We start from the raw sequence: 20,094 nt of genomic DNA, 5'->3' as shown, positions 1-20,094 counted from the left end.
CCCTCACTGAGGTTATGGTGGTGAGTGTGACGATTAAGATCTGTTGCTTTTCTTTCCCTGCAATTTCGTCTCGTTCACCAACACCCGCCATTTACTCGATAGTTGCAGACATGCTGGACAGATGGTGGGCAATATCCTTGCTTTGTAGATGTTTTATTTTAAAAAAGTCACCAGAGGCTTCTTTTAAAGATGCCCCTATGCATGGGTTGCCACAGTTTGTTTGTTTGTTTTTGTTTGTTTGTTTATTTTTAAAGCACATTTTATACAAACCAGGGTTGCCCAAAGTGATGTACAAGCAAATTACATAAAATAATAACAGGAGTAGAATCAAAACCAAACAAATGCAAATCAGACCAAAGGAAACAAAACAATAAAAAAATCGAAAAGTTATCTTCTAAACTATATATCTGATTATTAGTGTTTGGATTTGCTTAATAGGACTAGTTGTTATAATCCCACTATTTCAGCACAGTTGAATTGCCCAATAGGATATTTCCCACACCTTATGAAGGTGGGAGCAATCAAGAATATGAATAGAGGAAAGGAGGTCTGAGGTTTCACTGGTTCGTCGGGTAGGCATCCTCTGTGTTTGGGGGATAAATTATTATAGAAATACATAGAATACTTACCTTTCCTTGCCATTATCAGAGCGACATCTCATGAGTTGTGTGTCCCAATTTCATCACATTATCCTGAGTGAAAGATGCCTTTTGGTGAGGTGCTGCTGATAATGCCCTTTTTATGGTTCCCATCAATGCAACACATCGTCAGTTGTGTACCTCAGCCTCATTGGGTGTTTCGGCCCTTTATCACAAGACACCCTCAGCCAAGGGAGGCCCACCGCAGGTTGATCAGACCTGGGTGTGTGTCGCATTGTTACAAGGTCATCTGGCAGAAGCAGTGAGCAGCTATCACTGCAGCTCAAAGGCACCACAGTCATTACCCCCGGCCCTGAGAATCGAACCGGCAACCTTCTGGTCACGAGTCCGACTCTCTACCGTTAATTGGAAATGACTATCAACAAGAAACTTGAGTGCACTAATGAAAATGTTTCATTGTTGAAAATGAAAAATAATTGAAAATGTTCAGTTTTGCAGTTTTCTTATTAACATTTTTTCTATTACAAATGATGATATCAGCATAAAATATTGCATTGAAAATGGGCGTTTTTACATTTTACAAGGCGTAGCTCGTTTTTGATTAACCCGGTGTTTGTGATCGCATTCGGTGAATCTCTCCCTCTGTCCGGGTGGGGAATCGGAGGGCGTTCGCCGCATTGGTCAGAAGATCGGAGCAACCGAGTTGCTTCCCCCGGTTCGTGATTGCATTCCGGAGACTGCCCTGGTTAGACTTTTTTGCAGTTGTATATAATGCTGTTCTATCATGCAATCAGTTATGCGTTACATTAGCTAAATTTAGCAACTTTTTATAAACGTTTCAAGTATTCAAGACAAGAAACTGAACACAACATTAAGTTTAACATAAACAAAAGTGTAGGGGTAAGGTGTAGAAATGGGATTGGGCCTAACACTGGGTTCACACCAAACGCGAATTAAGCGTTTTGCGTGAGTAAATTACATACAAAGTCAATGCAAAGACGCGTAGAGACGCGAACTCGCAGCAGGCGGTGCGAATGAAGTGAATCGGCCGGCGCGATTGCTGTGAACGCGCGTCAGTCTCGTCTTCTGTGAAGGTTGAAAATATTTGTCAGATCGCGTCACTCTCGAAAATAACGAACTTTTCCCGCGAGTAATAGAGCGTGGAACGCAATTGTTCGCGTTTGGTGTGAACCCAGCATAAGTCATCCACTTGGCAAAGGATGTTTTTTAAAAACTCCACCCAAAAAAGTCTAGATGTATAATGCATTTTCCTTCATTGCCAGTGTAACACCTCCCAGAAAACATGGTGTAAGATTATAAATACAATTGTGATATTAGTGGGGTGTAAAATTGTTCAGTGCTTTGGTCCAATACTACAATGATCCATTAGAAGCCTGGAGGTTTACTGGAAACCAAATAGAGCTTGTACATAAATAGAGAATAAACACAAAGCTCTTGTTTGTTTCAGAACAGTGTTGAAAGTTCAATTGCATACTGTGAGAACATTATGAAAACACCTACGCTAAGCAGGGAAGATAAGGTGCTGGCCAATGATGCTTTGTTGTTGAATCATAAACACCTTGAGCATTCCCCATAAGAAACACACAAACTGAATCCCGGAATGCAGTGGAACAAACAGTGCTTTTATTTCAAACAACGTACTGGGTTTTGACAGTCGTTTCAATAGAAGTCAGTCCACGATGATTCTACGGGTCTGTTTATAGTCTTAAAAGCAATGTAAAAACATGCCACAGTACTGGAGAGAAGTGTTATTTTGGCAGGTGGGTCACTGCCTTCTCTGGACCCACGTCGTTCAGAAAATCTAATCTTCTGCACAAATGCAGCCAAAACAGAGTTTTTTTGTTAGACCGTTCGAGCAATATCTGTCGTCGGATTGATCTTTATGTTCAGCGAGGCAACACAAGCCGGAGCTTAAAAAACAACATGAATAGACAGAGCGTGTTTTTCAGAAAAGCTTTCGAGAAGGACATTCATCTTCCCTCAAGGTATCAGTACTGACTGGTGACTACACCCCCTCCCCCTGCTGTTATTTCACTTATGCGAGATGGTTGAGGTTAATGAATAAGAGCACGGGACATTTTCCCAGGGCGTACACACACTTCACTAATGGACCCACTACCCACACCAAAAATTCGAAACTTCACAGCGGTGTAAATTACAAGCAATGCCTCCTGCTTTTTATATCTCATGACGGTATCATCCTCCTCCAACTCCTCCCTCATGCCGTAGATCCCTCTGAATAGAATAAAAAATATATCACTTTTTAACACGACCAGGATTGTGGAGTCTTAATGTAAGCTCCAGCAGGCGGTGGATATTTGCAAGCAGCTGATTGGAGTTTGAAGCGACGGCATTGGAGTTTTGGAACTCTCAATTTGACTGAGCAATATTTCATTAGCGCCTGTCTGCAAAATGGAGATGGATTTTAGCCTTCCAAAACCCTTGTTCACATGTAATTTTAACTTCAGACGAAAAGCATACCTTTCCATGACTTCACAGAAGAGAGGCATTCGCTGAAACCATTACTATTAGTATTCAGGAAACAAATGTCAATTTTGGGGAAAATCTAATAAAATGGAATGTGCAAAATGGAATGCGAAAGGCGATAAAGTTGTGACATCACAACAGCACCAGAATTCCGAGGCTTAAAGTTCACCCAAAAAATCATAAAGTCATACTCTCCATAACAAAATGTGAGCTCTGGTTGACCTTTTGATTATGTCGTGACATAATATGCATTCAGTGTATGTTTTCAGAAACAAAATGACATTTCACTAAATATCACATACAACGGTGGTCACAGAAATACAGCCATTGCGAATAACAAATCATTTCCCACACAACTGCTTTTCAAGATACACATAATACAGAAACTTTGTACCATTGATATAATTCATACAGCTCTGTAAAATAAGTATTTTAATGTAAAATGCAAGAAAATAAATGTGACCCTGGACAACAAAACCAGTCTTATGAGTAATTTTTCGAAATTTAGATTTTTACATCATCTGAAATCTGAATAATTAAGCTTTCTACTGATGCATGGGTTGTCAGGATCTGACAATATCTGGCCGAGATACAACGGTTTAAAACTGGAATCTGAGGATGCAAAAAAAATCTAAATATTGAGAAAATTGCCTTTGAAGTTGTTAATCAGAGGCACTGTAACAGGCCATCCACTCATAAAAGTAAAGTTTGTATATATTTAGGGTAGAAAATTTACAAAATATCTTCATGGAACATGATCTTTACTTAATATCCTAATGATTTTGGGCATAAAAGAAAAATCGATAATTTTGACCCATGCGATGTATTTCTGTCTTTTTCTAAAAATGTTCCCGTGCTACTTAAGACTGGTTTTGTGATCCAGGGTCACAAATTACAATTCTGACTATTTCTGAGTGCAAACCTAATACCCACCTTAGCTGTGCCTCAAAACCCAGCACAGGCAGCATTTCAGATCATCAAATTATTCAGATTTTAAGGCTACCTCAAATTATAAACACTTTATAATAAACCCCTAACATACACGACTTTGGCTAAATTTGGTGCAACCATGCACACATTGATCATGAATGAAGCAGTCCTATAATGCATTGCAACATCAAAGATGGATGTGAAGATGAGAAAACTGATAATCAATAACAATATATTTTCATTCACTACTAGAAGTCGTCAGAAAAAGCACAACCTAATAAGAAATCTATCATTTCAACCAATATTTGTGTGCGCTACAAATTGTTGTTTCATGTATCTATTTTATATTGATGTTTGTGAAGCATGCTTCAGATTTCAGAGAATTATTTCATCTTAGAATGATGTTCATGTAGACAACTGCACAACTGTAGTGGAGAGTGAGTAGGCCTAGTAGGTTTTGAGATCCAGACTTTGTCCATTTCATCAAATGTGATTTATCTCTTAATGGTTGCATCATTAACAGGGTCATGGTTCTGTGTTTAGAGACTTTTAATGGCTGTTTATCGGGTGGTAGATGTCATCATTATTGTTTCTCGGTCTTGCTCTGTTGCGGGTGATTTAATTTGCATGTCTATGGTGATTCTGGACAAAGAGCTTGCATATTAATGCTTTCATGGACAGACACACACAGAACAGCACAGTGAGGAACCGTGTGCTAAATGTGGCTGCACAGGGTTGATTGTTGCTAATTTGTTGCTGCTCTATGATGATGGCTGTGTTGACAGAGAATGGACCCTCTGTCCACAGTTCGAATTCAAAACACCTTTTTTGTTTCTTTTAAAGGACACTGTACTGTTTGCACAGAAACATGCTTCATGCTTCAGAATATCTGCCCAAAGTTCCCTTTTAAGTAAACAAGCGACGACTCTCAATTGTGACGAGAATTCACTCACGAGTGAATTTTCAAGCGATTATGAATTCAGTCTAACCAATAAGACTGCCCAGCGCAACGTACCATTTGATTCTTAGCAACCTGCCACCCACCTTGGTGTCAGCTTCCACCGGATAACATTACACTGTTGTAAAATTATCAGAGAATACATTCTGCTATATGTCACCGCCAATACGCGTCAGCGTGCTAACAGCGGGATTTAAGCCAATAGTGTCTCAAAGGGCTATTTGTCAAATTGCATTACACATAACGCATGCACTTTATTACAATGACTACACAATATTCATTTTATATAGACCTTAGGGAAGGGAAGATATCCCTCAGTGGCACAGTTAGTTCTTATTCTCAAAACCAACTTGAAAATTGATGCTGGGCCAGGCGCTTGCGTCCGATGAAACCTTCAATAGGACTCAGAATCTGCAATAGGGTTAGTAAATGTAAAAAATGTTGGAAAATTAAACATTTGATCAAACTTTAATCATTAAAAACATCCAGGAAACGTGTACACCCTGGACCTCTGCCTCTCATAAATCCAGTTTATTGGGCATGCTATTTTTGGGAAGACATCAGTGTCATGACATTTAAATATGTATTTGAAAACAGATGGATTGTAAGGTAATAATGATTTATTTCTTAGCCAGCAAGCCTTCGGTGAAGTACGTCCATGGGTGTGCAATGCTGATGTTTTTAGCTCTAATTTTCCAACCAAGAGCCAAGAAGGCTAAATTAAATGACATGTAACTCAGACACAGACATGTCTGGCTTGTCAAAAATTTTACATTCAGATGTCACAAATTCGTTTACTTTTGTAAGTTTATGTTTTTTATCCTGATGTTATTATGGTCTACTGTAACAAAAATATTCTATTTAAATATCCAGTTGTAATAAAATAGTGAAAATCATGTTCCATTATTATCCATTAGCAGATTTTGACTGATTTCAAGATTAAAGGGGACATTTCACATGGCTAAAATGAATAAAATCGTTTGTTTTAGATTTAATGCAAGGTGAATATACGATTTAAGGTTAAAAAATGCTGTATTTTCCACATACCGTTCATGTTTGTATTTCTTCTTTGCCTCACATCTCTGAAACGTGCAGATTTTTAACAAAGCTCATCGCTCTGAAAAGCGAGGTGTGCTGTGATTGGCCAGTTAACCAGTGCGTAGTGATTGGTCGAATACTGCAAGCGTGTGACGGAAATGTAACGCCACTTACCATATTTGGAACATCAGGTTCCAAAGCAATTGTACTGACAGGTACGCCCACCTTGCATATACATTTGGGCGGTCTTAGTCAAATCATACCACGAACTGATATAGATTTGTGGGGGTGTGGTTACACAAGGCGTTTCAGGCAGGTCTGATTGAGCATTCGCTTTTAGATAGAATGCATCTTTTTTTCCGACACTTTAATTTTTGCAATTTTAAGTGTCTAATACATGCATGGGCAACTTATAACACACCAAAGACACAGAAAAACATATTCACGCCATATGACCCCTTTAAAGCAAATAATCTGTGTTGTTTGGTTAGACTGATCATATTTGGACATGTAATAGGCTATTTATTCCAAAGTGTTTTAGGAAACATTTTTTTATATACGCAAATCATGCAATTTAATCATTGAATATACAATTATTATTCTTTTGAACTTTAGACCATTTAGTAGCATACTCAGCATTCTCTCTTAGTGCGGGTAGTGCTTGTTCATTGGCTCACTGGTTAATTCTATTTAGTTGGCCTTGATTATGATGTAGTGTGTTTACTCATTGTTTAAAATTAGCTTTGTCCTCCAATATTTAAAGTCATGAAGATAGTCTCCAGGGTCTGAAATGTTTGCTTTTTCTTTGTTGGTGCACAATGAGTAAATGAGCGTCTTTTGGTTTATCACGTATATACTGTATTTATCACTTTTCAGCAGAATGTGTCTACCAAATTTGAAATTGAACTAATTACAATAGGTTTACTCATTCCCTCTTTAATTATTTTGAATTTATGTACATTTTTGCACATAACACGTTTGTTCATTTACTAACTCACGCATTCACTAGAAATCATCTGTCTTATTTCTTCGCTCAAGATTCCCTTGTCATCAGATCTTTAGTTTATAAACGTTGAGGCTGGTTATGAGATGTTAGATGCTTCTATTACAGACATATTGTTTAATTATGGTAGGTGGAATCTATTTTGTAGCGTCACGGCACTAATCTGCAGTGTGCATTACAAGATAACAGCTCTTATATTTTCATCTCCTCTTCTCTTTTGTCTCCTCTCCTGTCTATTCTATTCTATTGTATTCTATTTACGTCTAGTCTTTGTGGCCACATCTGTGTGTCAGGCGATTAATGAGTTACCATGACAGGGGATGCAGGGCTTGTCCTCCTCCTCACACTAATGAGCAGACATCATCTCTCAGAGACAGGCACCTGACCCCTTGCATCCGACAGCTGCCAGTGGACACCAGACGCCAAACTGAAGTTTACATGCAGTTACATTAACCATCCTTCTTCCTTGACTTTGCAAAGGCAGGAAGCAACAAAAGATCTTAAAATGTGATTCATAAGTTGAGAGATAAAGAACAGAATCCCAACATTCTGTGTTTAGCTCCAAACACTAAGCTCATTAACGTTATTGCACAAAAACATAGCGCAGCAACAAAATCTGTATCATTTGTATCATTGCTGTAAATTGAAAGCAATTACGAACAGTAAATGTAATTTTCCGGCTATGAAATAGGACACTGGATGATGAACTATGAAGTATGAGTAATGAAATATTCATGGTACTTAGCTCTTATTTCCCATATCACATTCAAAGTTGACAGCAATGTGTTATACTTCTTTATAATTTATCAAACATGTCGAGTAAAAGTTTAAAAGAGGTACCATGCATCGCTTCTGACGGAGTACCTAATAAATGCTTCATGTTTGTGAAAGTGCATATGCTTAGCCAACAGCATCATTTGCTTTTATAATGTTGCTCAGTTTAGTCCGGTCTAAACACTTACTCTGTTCCATAACCTAACAAGCAGTTTACAGAACCAGGATTTTAAGGCATCATAGATATCTTACGGACACAAAGTCTATAAGATAGGCATCGTAACTGTGCTTCCTTAATGGAGAATAAAGAGTTCAGTGAATAAAAAAGAGGAGAGAGAGTGTTGTGATTTTAGGCAAATTTGTTACATTTAATACTAAAAAGTACAGTATTTATAAAAATATTTTTTTGAATCAAAAATTCTATTTTACCCCAAATGTGTTATGTACTATTATAGCAATAGAGGGTATGCATTGACGTCACTTTCCCACGTGAACGCGCCGGGACACGCTCCCTTGAGTGGTAAAACTAAGGCAAAATGGCTGCATTCAATAGGAGGAACAAAAACTGGGACTAAAACACGCAATTATTTTCTGAAACTACAAGCAGCTGGACTCGACGGTGATCCTTATAACTACCTTATGACTTACAAAGGAATCAGGTGTTCTTAGACACTCAAATGTTGCGCGGAATTGCGTTTTCTGATATTGTAACCATTCATTTTGCCCAGTGTTTTACCACTCAAGCAAGCGCGTTCCGGTGTGTAGACGTGGGAAAGTGACGACACGTGCATACCCTCTATAGCATGTTAATGTCAAACACAATTTGTCAGGATCCTGTCCTTCCTATTCTGAGTTTTCGTGCCTTGTGGGCAGGGTCGTGACAGTACCATGTCTTGTGTGTGTGTTTCGTCTTGTGTGGAGACACGTGGCGGTTGGTTTTGACATTTCGCCGCGTGTCCTGCTGTCTTTCGTTTAGCTCCGCCCCCTTGTTTCTCCGTTAGTCTCCCATTAGTCTTTCATCTCCCTCACATGTTCCATTCATCTTCCCGCTAGTCTCCCTTAATGTTAAGTCTTGTCACCTGCTCGTCACCGTCCCTGTCCAATTCTTCCTTAGTTAGTGTTTCTGTCACGGACTGGACGCCGGCTGGATCACCGGACTGGACGCCGGCTGGATCACCGGACTGGACGCCGGCTGGATGACCGGACTGGACGCCGGCTGGATCACCGGACTGGACACCGGACTGGACGCCGGCTGGATCACCGGACTGGACGCCGGCTGGATCACCGGACTGGATGCTGGCTGGATCACCGGACCGGATGCCGGTTCGACCACCGGCTGGGACGCCGGCTCGAACACCGGCTGCACCGGAGTGGTAGCCGGCTGCATTGGACAGTACGTTCCCCCGTGACGCTCCTCCCTCCTTTTCCGCACCGCCGGGTCTGCAGCCATCTTTGGCGGACCCGTGGGGACCGGAGGTAGTTCTGCGTGGAGGGAACCCCCAGACGTCGTCCCTGAGTCCTTCCTCCCCCAATCGCCATGGTCGCCGCCAGGAGAACCGGAAGCCAGAGGGTACTGAGTCCCCCCGGGCAGCGGCAGCCAGGATGAGACCCCCCGGGACGCTCGACCGTGGAGCGGAAGTTCCAAATGGAACCCCACTCCCGGGATCATCCCGGTTGGCCACGTACCTGACCATATCCGCGAACCCGAGAGGAGCCAGCAGCCTCTTCTCCGACGGTGTGAGGCGCTGGGTGAGGCAGCAGTTGAAGATCGTCTTCAACTCCCCCTCACTGAATCCGGTCGCCTCAGCCACCGCCGAGAATGCTCTGGCGAACTCCCGGTCCCCATAACTCCCCTGACGGAACCCCAGCAGCAAGTGGGCTAGGCTGGATCGGGGGGACGACGCCTTGCCGTCCTTGGGAGCCGCCTGCTGGGTTTGATCGGGTTCGGTCATTCTGTCACGGACTGGCGTGGAAAAAACCCAAATGCAGGCAGGCAGTGACGGGGTTAACAAACAAACAGTTTATTTAAATAATAAAATACAAAACAAGAACCCACGATGGGGCAAAACACAAACAGGATAAATAATAGTACAAAGACTAACTGACATTAAACTGAATAAACACTTGAAAAACTCAACTAAACTAAACACTTACTAAACAGACAAGGAAGTAGCAGACGGGAACAAGAACGGGCAAAGACGGTTGATGCTGGACGAATAACAAGACTAACTGGAAGGCACATAGCACAAACAATGACCGAACACAGGACAATGAAACATGAGGGCAATATAAAGGCAAGACAAATGAGGGATAATTAACGAGGGCAGGTGGGAAACATTAGACATGGCAGGAAAGCAATACATGAGACGAGAGGGGCGGGGCTAATGACAAGACACTGGAGAGAATGCATATTATTATCAAAAGGACAACAATATGTTTCTCTCCACACATAACCAAAGGCCTTGTCATGGCTCTGCCACAGGACCAAGAAAAACATGACTAATAGAGGCAGAGCCATGACAGTTTCCCTATATTATGTCTCAGTTCCTTTTGTCCCTCGTCGTTGCCTTGTTCCTTGTACCTCCAGTGTTTACCTCGCCTTACCTTGCCCTCGTGTTCCGGATTCCTTGTTCCTGTTTGTTGTGGACTTATTATTTCTTATTCTAAAGACCTCGGTGACCAGACCAGTGAAGTTTTTCGTTTTAGTTTTTGTCTTAATTTGTCCTGTTTTCCCCATCGCGGGTTTTTGTTTCTGTTATTAATAAACGTCTTTTTGTTATTCCCTTCAACTGCCTGCACTTGGGTTCTGTCTCCACCGTTCCTGACACAATTAATATCAATGATGCACATAATTTCTTCCAATTCAAGTCGGTTATGTAGTTCCAGGATAAATATGATGCCGCCTATATAGGTATCATTGCAGCTTAGTAAGTGCCAGTTTGTTAATTCCAACACAGGTGTGAATTTCTATTTTTGATGCATGCTTAACAAAAAAATGAAAGGGGAGATGAAAATGTCACGCTCATATTTAAGATTGAGCACACCTGAGGGATCATGCCCACTGGAACGCTGGAGGACTAACAGAAGTGGTCAGAGGTTGTCTGAGGAAATAATACAGCAGAAGAAGGAAAGAGGAGATAGCTATAAGAGCATACATTGAGTAAAATTGTATCTGTTATTAATATCCTCTCACATAGCCATTTTATAGCCATTCTACTGGGCTTTGACTCCGTAAGCTTTGTACCGTACATGTGTTGTGTGTTTGATGCACATTTGATGCAATGCAACATATACATTTTAAATATATCTTTAGAATTCTGCAAAGCAAATGTCTTTTGAGTGCAACTTTAGCTGATACTATTCTTCTTTCAATTTGAAATAAATCTGCCTTTACTTCTGTCTTTTAGTCGTTGTGTTGGTTTTGTGAAAAATTAACCCCTCCTCCATGTCTTCAGTCTTTGTCTGTTGAAAATGTCTTTCTAATGGAGGGTTGTCAGACAAAGCTTTCGCTCGTATTGAAATTCTCAGTTTCTTTGCCTTTTTCCAGGGTCTTTCAATAGTGAGGAGTGCTTTTAAGCCATGCTTAGTGCCAATCATACCAATAGTTAAAAATGAAGATTATTGTGATCAACGTCTCAAAGAGGAAGTCCTTAAAAATGTTTCGAATTGATCCAGGATGTTATAACATTATACAGATTTTGACCTCTTCATTCAATACACTTCATTTCATTACACATTGTCAAATAAATGTGTTGAGCGATAGTGATAGGTCCTCATACACGGTCAAGAAATCTTGATCCTTTCTTTGGTATTAACGTTTTAATGTAGGGATGCGAGTACTGATATTTTTCTCGTACTCGCCAATACCGATGCCTGTACCGTTTCACAACACAGTGAGACTAATAAAAATAGAATAGCTTCATAATTACAAACAACTCCACCTTCAACACATTATGAAAAAAAATATAATTTTATGTGCTATTCACAAACTTTGAAAGCAAATTTCACAACAAATTTCAGTCAGTTATGTCACATGAGATATTGGTCTCGTTGCATTTTTCCGAGTACGAGTACATGAGCTTAGTATCGGTGCATCCCTATTTTAATGTAATGAGACATGGATCACATATATCATATCTTGAGCCACTGGTGAACGTGACACACATGCTGTAACAGAGTACATACTGTACGTTTCACTAAAATAGTGTGTGCTGTGTGCACAGTTTGAGGTTGGGTGCTTGTAGTGAAGACAGCTTTGTTCATTACTGTATAGTGAAAGATTTTTTGGGTGAGACAGTTGCTTGTTGTCTTGATTGGGCATAACCGATAACATTTGGATGGAGTCTAACACATTTCAAAGAGACACAGAAAAGTTGCAATGACTATTGTAAAACGTAAAAAAACAAATTGTCATTATGTTTTGTTTTGTGGTAAGGAGTCATCTCATTTCTATTTCTTTTGTTCTTTCTCTCTCTGCAGTTAAACCGACAGTCATTGATGTTGATATCTATGTAAATAGCATTGGACCTGTGTCATCAATAAATATGGTGAGTACACATCTATAAACCTGTTGATCACTATAAACAATGTCTTTATCTCTTTGCTTTCTCAGTCTCACGCTTGCACACACAAACAGTCTGCACTCTCAGTTCCCATAGGTGACACATGGCTGTAGGTTTGGGTTGAAAGCAGGGCCACTAACTTTCCCTTTGAGATGCAAGTAAAATTCTTCAGCTTCCCTACGGCTTAGAAAAGCTTCAGGGGAAACAGCGACACAGAGAGAAAATGGAACCAGAACATAGAAAGAGGCAAAAGTATGCAGGAGTTGGCACTTATTGTTATAGTTTGGGAAAATTGGCTGAATCTGCTGTTATAAAAAATAAAACAGTCCCTCTGTTCCATGTTCAAGCCCACTTCCATAGATATATTTTACACAAATAAGATCTTTTAAAATAGATATTAAATCCTTCTGGAGCTCAATACATCACGTTCATCCTTGAAAATCTAAGTGTGTATTCACTTCCAATTATTATCGTCCAGGGCTCAGAGAGAAAGAGAGAGAGAAGGGTTGTGGATAATGACTAGATTCCAAACCACGACCTAAGGAAACAGCAACTATCGATTGATATGTCACATAACAGTGACTTTGTTAGACTTGTTTTAAAGCCTTTAGGGAGACGGATCTCAAAAGAGTTTCACAGGAGACTATAATATTCAAAAGTTTCCAAGGTCTTCCTTTGCACTTCACAGTTTGGAACATGGTTGTTAGACACGACGTCTTTCTTAGACTGGCATTTAAATGGACCTGAGGTCATGACCTCTACAAAACAAGCCAGAGCATGCATATTCAAATGCATTATTTGCATATTCAGCCAAAAGAGGCAACAAAAAATAATTTCTCCAAGGAATTTAGTATTCAGAATGGTATGAATGGAAGTCACTTTACAAACATGAAATATTACAGATGCCTTGCATTATATCAGCCGGTTATATACAGTATATATTATTCTGTAGTTATCACAGGTTCTCAATCTTTTTTATTTGTTTACTGGGTTTTATGAGTTGGTTACAGAAAGGGGGTATTTTATAAATGGTTAGATTCAAGAAAACACAGTGAAACAGTGTCTCTTTCCATTTCTCAATATCTCATTTATTTCCTATGACAAATTCATTTTCTTTCTTCAGCTGGCCTTTACACTATGTGCCTTAGTAAATAAAATTGCTTAACACAACAAATAAATTGTTTTACGCAACAAGAATATATGATTACATTTTGTCAATTGATACATTAAACGCAAACATTTTTTGCCTGTTTTTCAAATTGTAGGTCTAGTGGAGATCTTAATAAGATCTTATATTGGTATGAACTCAACTCCCTTCCTAATGCATGTGTTGCTATCATGCTACATTCCAACTATTTGTGCTTTTCTGTGTTTGGTTAATGTTATATTACATTGAAAAAACCTATGAAGAAGAAGCTAAACCAGCGATTTAAGTGTGCTGTGAGTGTCGCAGCATGCAAGGTTTTCAGTTGTGCTGAGGAGTGGAACTGATTTGGTTGTCATTGTGCTGGGATTCATAAAGTTTATACTTTACATTAAGATACAGTATGTTTTTTCTTGGAAGGACTCACATCATTTGCTTTAGTGCGACAAGCTTGGAACAAATTAATTGTTGTTCTATGTCCATCATTCTAAATATATTCAAATTGCATTTTACGTCTTTTAGTTTGTCCAAAGAATGAAAGCACTGTTCTTGAAAAGTGTGCAGCACTCTATAGTACCTTGGGGAATTCCTTCTTTGACGTAAGAGAAGACTTGCTAATGAATGAAACATACAGAGAACAACAACAAACAAACAATGGTTGCGACAGAGAACAAAAATAGGATGCCAAAAGAAGTCGTTAGATACAATGTTATTTACATCAGTTTTCTGACACCACCTGTGTGACGTCATCAACTGTATTGTTGAACCAACTTGGTTCAAATGACGGATGTGCAAAAAAGATACTGTTTTCAGGAAAAATGTGGGACTAGCTAGTTCATTTCTTCAACGTTGCATTGTACTATGATCATTCAGCAGCGAGATACTGTACGCCGTTGTTCGGGAAACACACCCCATGAACCCCATGGCTATTATTGATTCAACTACCATACCAGGTTTGACTAACACCAAAACTAGTAAACTAATACCAGCATACAATATAAATACAAGACGATCAAACAGCTGCCAAACCTCCATCTTTTGTAATGGACAGGAATTCACCTGCAGTGTGTAATTTACCTGCGATTAAATCCAGCCATCATTATTCAAGTTCACGCTGCGATGGTGGATTAGAAAAAAAACCTTTATAATTGGTACGCACAGGATTGTCAAACAGGGGCAAACTCTCTCTTTATCTTTTGTTGTTTGTGTCACCAGGATTCCTGCTGAGCGCCTCCATAATTATGCTATATAACTAATTTAATCAGGCATCATTGATTGTTGTCTTAAAAGGGGTCTTCATTTGGGTTCGTCTTTATAATAATGTCTAAAACCGATTCTGATGGTAAAAAGCACAGATGTCTGTGGAAAGAACTGGCACAGGTGAAGTTCTCTCAGAATTTTATCTTGGTCTGGTCTTGCAGCTTTTTCCAGCCAAGAACCACCCACGTGGACAGGAAGTGGCCTCTGATTGATATGTAACCAACCACAATGAAAGCTTTGGCAAATCCATATTTTCATATTTCATCATCCCCAGCCAATCAGATTAGAGTTTGACAGATGAGAGAAAGTGTGTGCACAGTATGCATCAGGCGGTCAATGTGGGCTGTCTGCGGGTGTGCCGCCTGAGACCGAGACCATTACCACCCCATCCTCCCTGCCACCACTCCCGTGGCACAACATTTACAAAATAAATTGAAGGCCTAGACAGGATAGACAGGGTCCATTTCCTCCAACACAGCAGGTCGCTTTTAGCTGCACCTAATTCTTCATGTGCCATTTAAAATCCTGAGGATTATGGGTAACAATTATATGAAAGAATGCAGGGATTAGTCATCGCGGCAGGCCATCACCATCACAAAATGCAGTTAATACCCTGAAGATGCAGGCAGAGGTTGAGCCGGGTTCTGTCTTTCTTTGCTCTGAATCCTTGTCCCTACGGTAAAGGTGAAAAGGTATAAGCGTGTTCTCCAAGCTTTCCTTCTTTTCTGACTAACGCTAAGCCTGTCCATACCTGATTAGCCACAGATTTTGGCCCTTTCAACTGCAAAACCCTCTCATCCTCAGCTTACGCTTCCTTTCTGCTGGTTAGTTTGGTATTGAAATCTCTGGAGAGGGACAGTGGCTCATTCAGTATTTTTTTGCAATAGTGTGTTGGTTTTTAATGTCAGCGCAGATGGTGCACCAAACTGACTTTTTATCTTGAATATCCCAAGCATTTGTTAGAGATTACAGTTATTACCGTTGACTCATTGTTGCTTTTATGAAGTGCAAAATGAAAATGTATAAATGTTACGTTTTGTGAATTTGGTGTGCATATGGAAATTCAGTTTTGCTTTGCTGCCATTTAAGTAAAGCCCCAGGGCAGCTATTTTCTATGCGATATGTAAGTAATGAGCAATACAAATACACCTCATATCTGCTGTATACTTAAATGGGGAAAGACTAAAATCTCCAAGCAATAAATTGATAACAACAAATCAATGCTAAAAAGCTATTCTTGAGGACCTTGAGCACGGAAACAACTGCAATAAAAAAGCTGATTGGCTCTTTTTAACTAAGAGGTGGGACTACCATTCGATATTGAACATTGCGATTTCTCCCATTTATTTGGCTATGAGTGGACTGTCTCCTTCTCTTTATAATGTCTCTGGATCAATTCACTGTGGTACCTGTGGGAAAGATCCTAAAATCTCATTATTAGTCCTTACAGTTAACCAATTCACTGCCATTACAAAATGTTGCTGTCATTCTAACTTTTGATTTAAAAATTGCTTAGATGTATTAAATCTGTATGTAGTCAGTAGTCTACATAGTGTCACTACCGATGCACACACAATGCTGCTGTCGTTGTTTTACTTGGTTATGTTGATACTCATTTCATGATAAAACCCTACTGTTGTCATTTTCTCTTATGATGCACATTTCAATCACAATTACACCTTAAATTGCTAAAGGGAATTTTCAGTTCTATTTTGGTGTGAACTGCAACAGTCCAAGACCAAACTGTTTCTATAGAAAAGGGAATAAATAACAGGGAGCAGTGCTATTCACAAGGGGTCAAGGTTTGGCTGGTTAGCACAGATGTACACCATCTGGATCGAAATCTTTCTCCCTCGATGGGCATTTAAAAGCAGCAATGGTTTCTGACGAAATAACCTTCTTTGCAAGCGACACAGAAATCGTAAATATTTCATGACATTGTGGTAGTTGTTTATCTGTGATTATTTTTGTGATATAAGTCGCTGAATATAATAAGTTGTGATATAAGTCGCTGGTGAGGTCTTTGGGACTCCATTCTTGCGGTCCCTGTTGGAAGGCGGAATGTCCATGATGTAAACACTGGGTTATGCTGGTAAAAAAAAACATTATGCAGAATTGAGATCCCACAAGGAAGCATGTGACATTTAAAATTGTGTACTATTTACAGATCCTTCTTGACCAACCAACCCCAATGGTGGTGCTCAGAACAAGCCAATGCATGTGCTATAAAAAAATTAAAAGGCAAGGCAGTTTTGGATGGAAAAATGTGCTTCCCTGAGGCTGGCATGTAGAATTACTAGGGAGGTACTGTATCAAATACGGAAAGCTGCTGTCAGCTAACATCTGCCTGTCAGTCTGAAGTCAGTAAGCACTCCATTCACAAAACTATTCGAGTCTGTCCTTAACCACCACCGCTCGAGGGAGAGCAGTGTTGTAAGAAGGGTTAGAAATGGTCAGCCTGAGACGATCAAATTATTCAGAGGACCGATTAGGTTATTTTAGCACATAGCAGGACGACATTGTGAGTTCTGTTGAAATAGATTTGTATTGGAAATAACTGCACTTACAACATGATTTAGTTTTTCAAAAATATAAATACTCGTAATAACCAACCATGATTATCAAAGCTGCAGTGAGTAGCGCTTGATTTCTGTCCACGTAAGAAACAGTGTTAATTTCATTGACGAAAACTACGACGAAAAGTATTCGTTAACGACATGTTTTCACTGACGAAAACGAGACGATAACGAAATAAAAATGAATGCATGATAACGAAAACTGTAATAAAAATATACTGACATTTTCGTCAACTAATAAAAATGAGACGAAAACACGCTGTTTACAAAGCGTCTTATTTTCCTTCACGATCGCCGGTAAAACGTAGCAAACTTGAAGCGCGACTGCAGGCGAGTCACCCCGAAACACATTATGAAGCAAGCAAGCAAGCTCAAAGGTTTTTATATGCCTATGTTAACTTAACACGAGCTGCTGCATAACGTGAAATGCAACATAAAGTCAGCCAAAAGAAACCAGCGCTGTCCTCTACTGATTATAGAAGTGAGTCAAACTGTACATTAGAACCAAGTATGTAACATGTTTGCATGATTAAAGAAATGTAATAAAATTTATATAATATGTCTTTTTGAAAGCTATTTCTCATTCATTGCTGTATCAAGCAAAGACAGTGCAGCTCTTTCTTCAAAGAGGCATGCCATGAGCCAATAGCCTTAGAGTGTGAGCCCTGTCAGAGCGTTTCATTGGTTGAATGAACTGAATGAACACGCCCTACTTAACGAGTCATTTGAGTCAAATGGGATTGAATGAACTGGAACATGTCTTTCATGGTCTAATATTCTGTGTTCCAACAATGCAAATCTAGTTACTGAACTTTTCTGAAAAATAAAGGTAATGACCTGGTTTAATTTCATTCTAAGGTGAAGTAAATTATGTCAAAACAGTTGAATCTTTGTATGGAACATTTAATTAGACCAAGTAAATGATTTAAACCATTTAGATTTTAGTAGACTAAATATAATGTATATTTATTCGACTAAAATGTTTTTCATATTTCGTCGACTAAAACTAGACTAAAACTACAATGATGGGGTTGAATAAATGTGACTAAAACTAAATTGCATTTTTGTCAAAAGACTATGAGTAAAACTAAATCAAAATTTGCTGTCAAAATTAACACTGGTAAGAAATCAGCTTTGCTCATCAGTCTAATTGTGTGAAACTGAAATAGCCAACTTCATAGTATTCACTGTCGAAACGGGTCTCAAGCGCCATATAATTTGATTTTAATGCCTCTATAGAACACCAGTCAGCTAGCAGCCAGACGCTGAATAGACCTGATAAATTAGCATCAGTCATTAATCCGTGGTCCAAATGTCCCTCTTCATCTTAAAGCTCAGCTGATAATATCATTTTATTTAATAAAGCTTTGGGATTCTGATTACATTGTGTTAAATTATCGTACTTACTGTACATTGTTGTCACGGATGGCGTGGAAAGAAAGAGAACCCAATTCCAGGCAGGCAGTGATGAAGGTGTTAACAAACGGAATATTTATTTAAACAAAGAAACAAAAACAAAGACCCACGATGGGGTATAAACCATAAAACAGGACAATTGGCGAATCAGGACATAGACTAATTAAACTAAACTAGAACAACACTAGACAAGAACTACACTAGACTTAAACTGGGTTAACTCACATACAGGAACAAGACGTGATGTTTTCAAAGACATAGCGCATGACAGCAGACAAGCAAACATAGTGAATACACAATGAACGAGCACGGGACAATGAAATACGAGGGCATTTAAAGGGAAACACAAACGAGGGATAACAACACAGGGCAGGTGGAAGACATTAGACACGGCCGGGAAACAATACAGGAAACGAGAGGGGCGGGGCTAGTGACAAGACACAAGAAAACACATGAGATGTAAAACATACACAACTCATGGCTTTCTCACATAAAACCTAAGGGCTCTGTCCCGATCCTGCCACATGACTAGAAATTCATAAACAAGAAGATAGGACCGTGACAATTGTACCTTGACTGCACAGCTAAGAAAAACAGCAACGCAATGTTGAGACGTCTCCACATTAGCTTGGATGTCAAGCCCTGCATAAAAATCGATGATCCTGTTTGCAAGCAGAAACGTGATTGATAGCATCAATCTGAGCATCATCTTTTGGTTTCCCCTGGCTGTGGTCTATGAGTCATACAGGTGGATGCTCTCTCAGATAAATGACAGCTGTCATTGTAGCATATCAAAGGGAGACATTTTTCTCCCTTAACACAATACTTGTCTTTTAAGATGACATGACCAAATGGAGAAAAGACATTCATTTTATTATTGGCAGTTCTGTATAACAACATGAACGATAAATGATTGATTGCTCATTTCTGCTCCTAGAATTAGCTGCTAATGCAATTCGTACAACTAGTTTAAGTACCTGTTATATAAAAATAAAAATCTTGAATATTTTGTATAATGAAATTGGACCTTCTTTCTTTCTTTCATCACACTTGTCTGTGTCACTGGTGTCTATAACTGAATCACACCTGTAATGACATTCTGTCATTTTTTCACATGTAATGTCCCAAAAAATAATTTTACGAAATGTTACTGTTTTATTTACAGATTTTCACATATTTTTGAAATATGGTCAAAAACCGTCTAATTACAGAAAAAGACCGCAAAAAATACAAAAAAAAAAACCTCCCAGAGAAAGCCATGTAATCTTACAGGAACTGGCAGCTGGTCTTGCCCCAGCTGCCCGAAAATTGTAGTCTTTTGTATGG

At 39.3% G+C, this 20,094-nt stretch overlaps 1 protein-coding gene across 2 annotated transcripts in view; it reads left to right on the top strand.

The window, feature by feature from the left end:
• LOC130556485 (gamma-aminobutyric acid receptor subunit gamma-3) overlaps positions 1-20,094 on the top strand; it is a 187,391-nt gene that overhangs the window by 22,459 nt on the left and 144,838 nt on the right. For both annotated transcript variants that reach the window (XM_057337539.1, XM_057337538.1), the window contains exon 3: positions 12,290-12,357. In XM_057337539.1, coding sequence (XP_057193522.1) covers positions 12,290-12,357 — 68 coding nt within the window. The remainder of the gene's footprint in view (positions 1-12,289; positions 12,358-20,094) is intronic.

This window comes from Triplophysa rosa, linkage group LG7 (genome assembly GCF_024868665.1).
Source record: "Triplophysa rosa linkage group LG7, Trosa_1v2, whole genome shotgun sequence".
Lineage (NCBI taxonomy): Eukaryota > Metazoa > Chordata > Actinopteri > Cypriniformes > Nemacheilidae > Triplophysa > Triplophysa rosa.
Note: the sequence above shows the minus strand (reverse complement) of the source record. Positions and strands in the feature narration are given on the sequence as shown.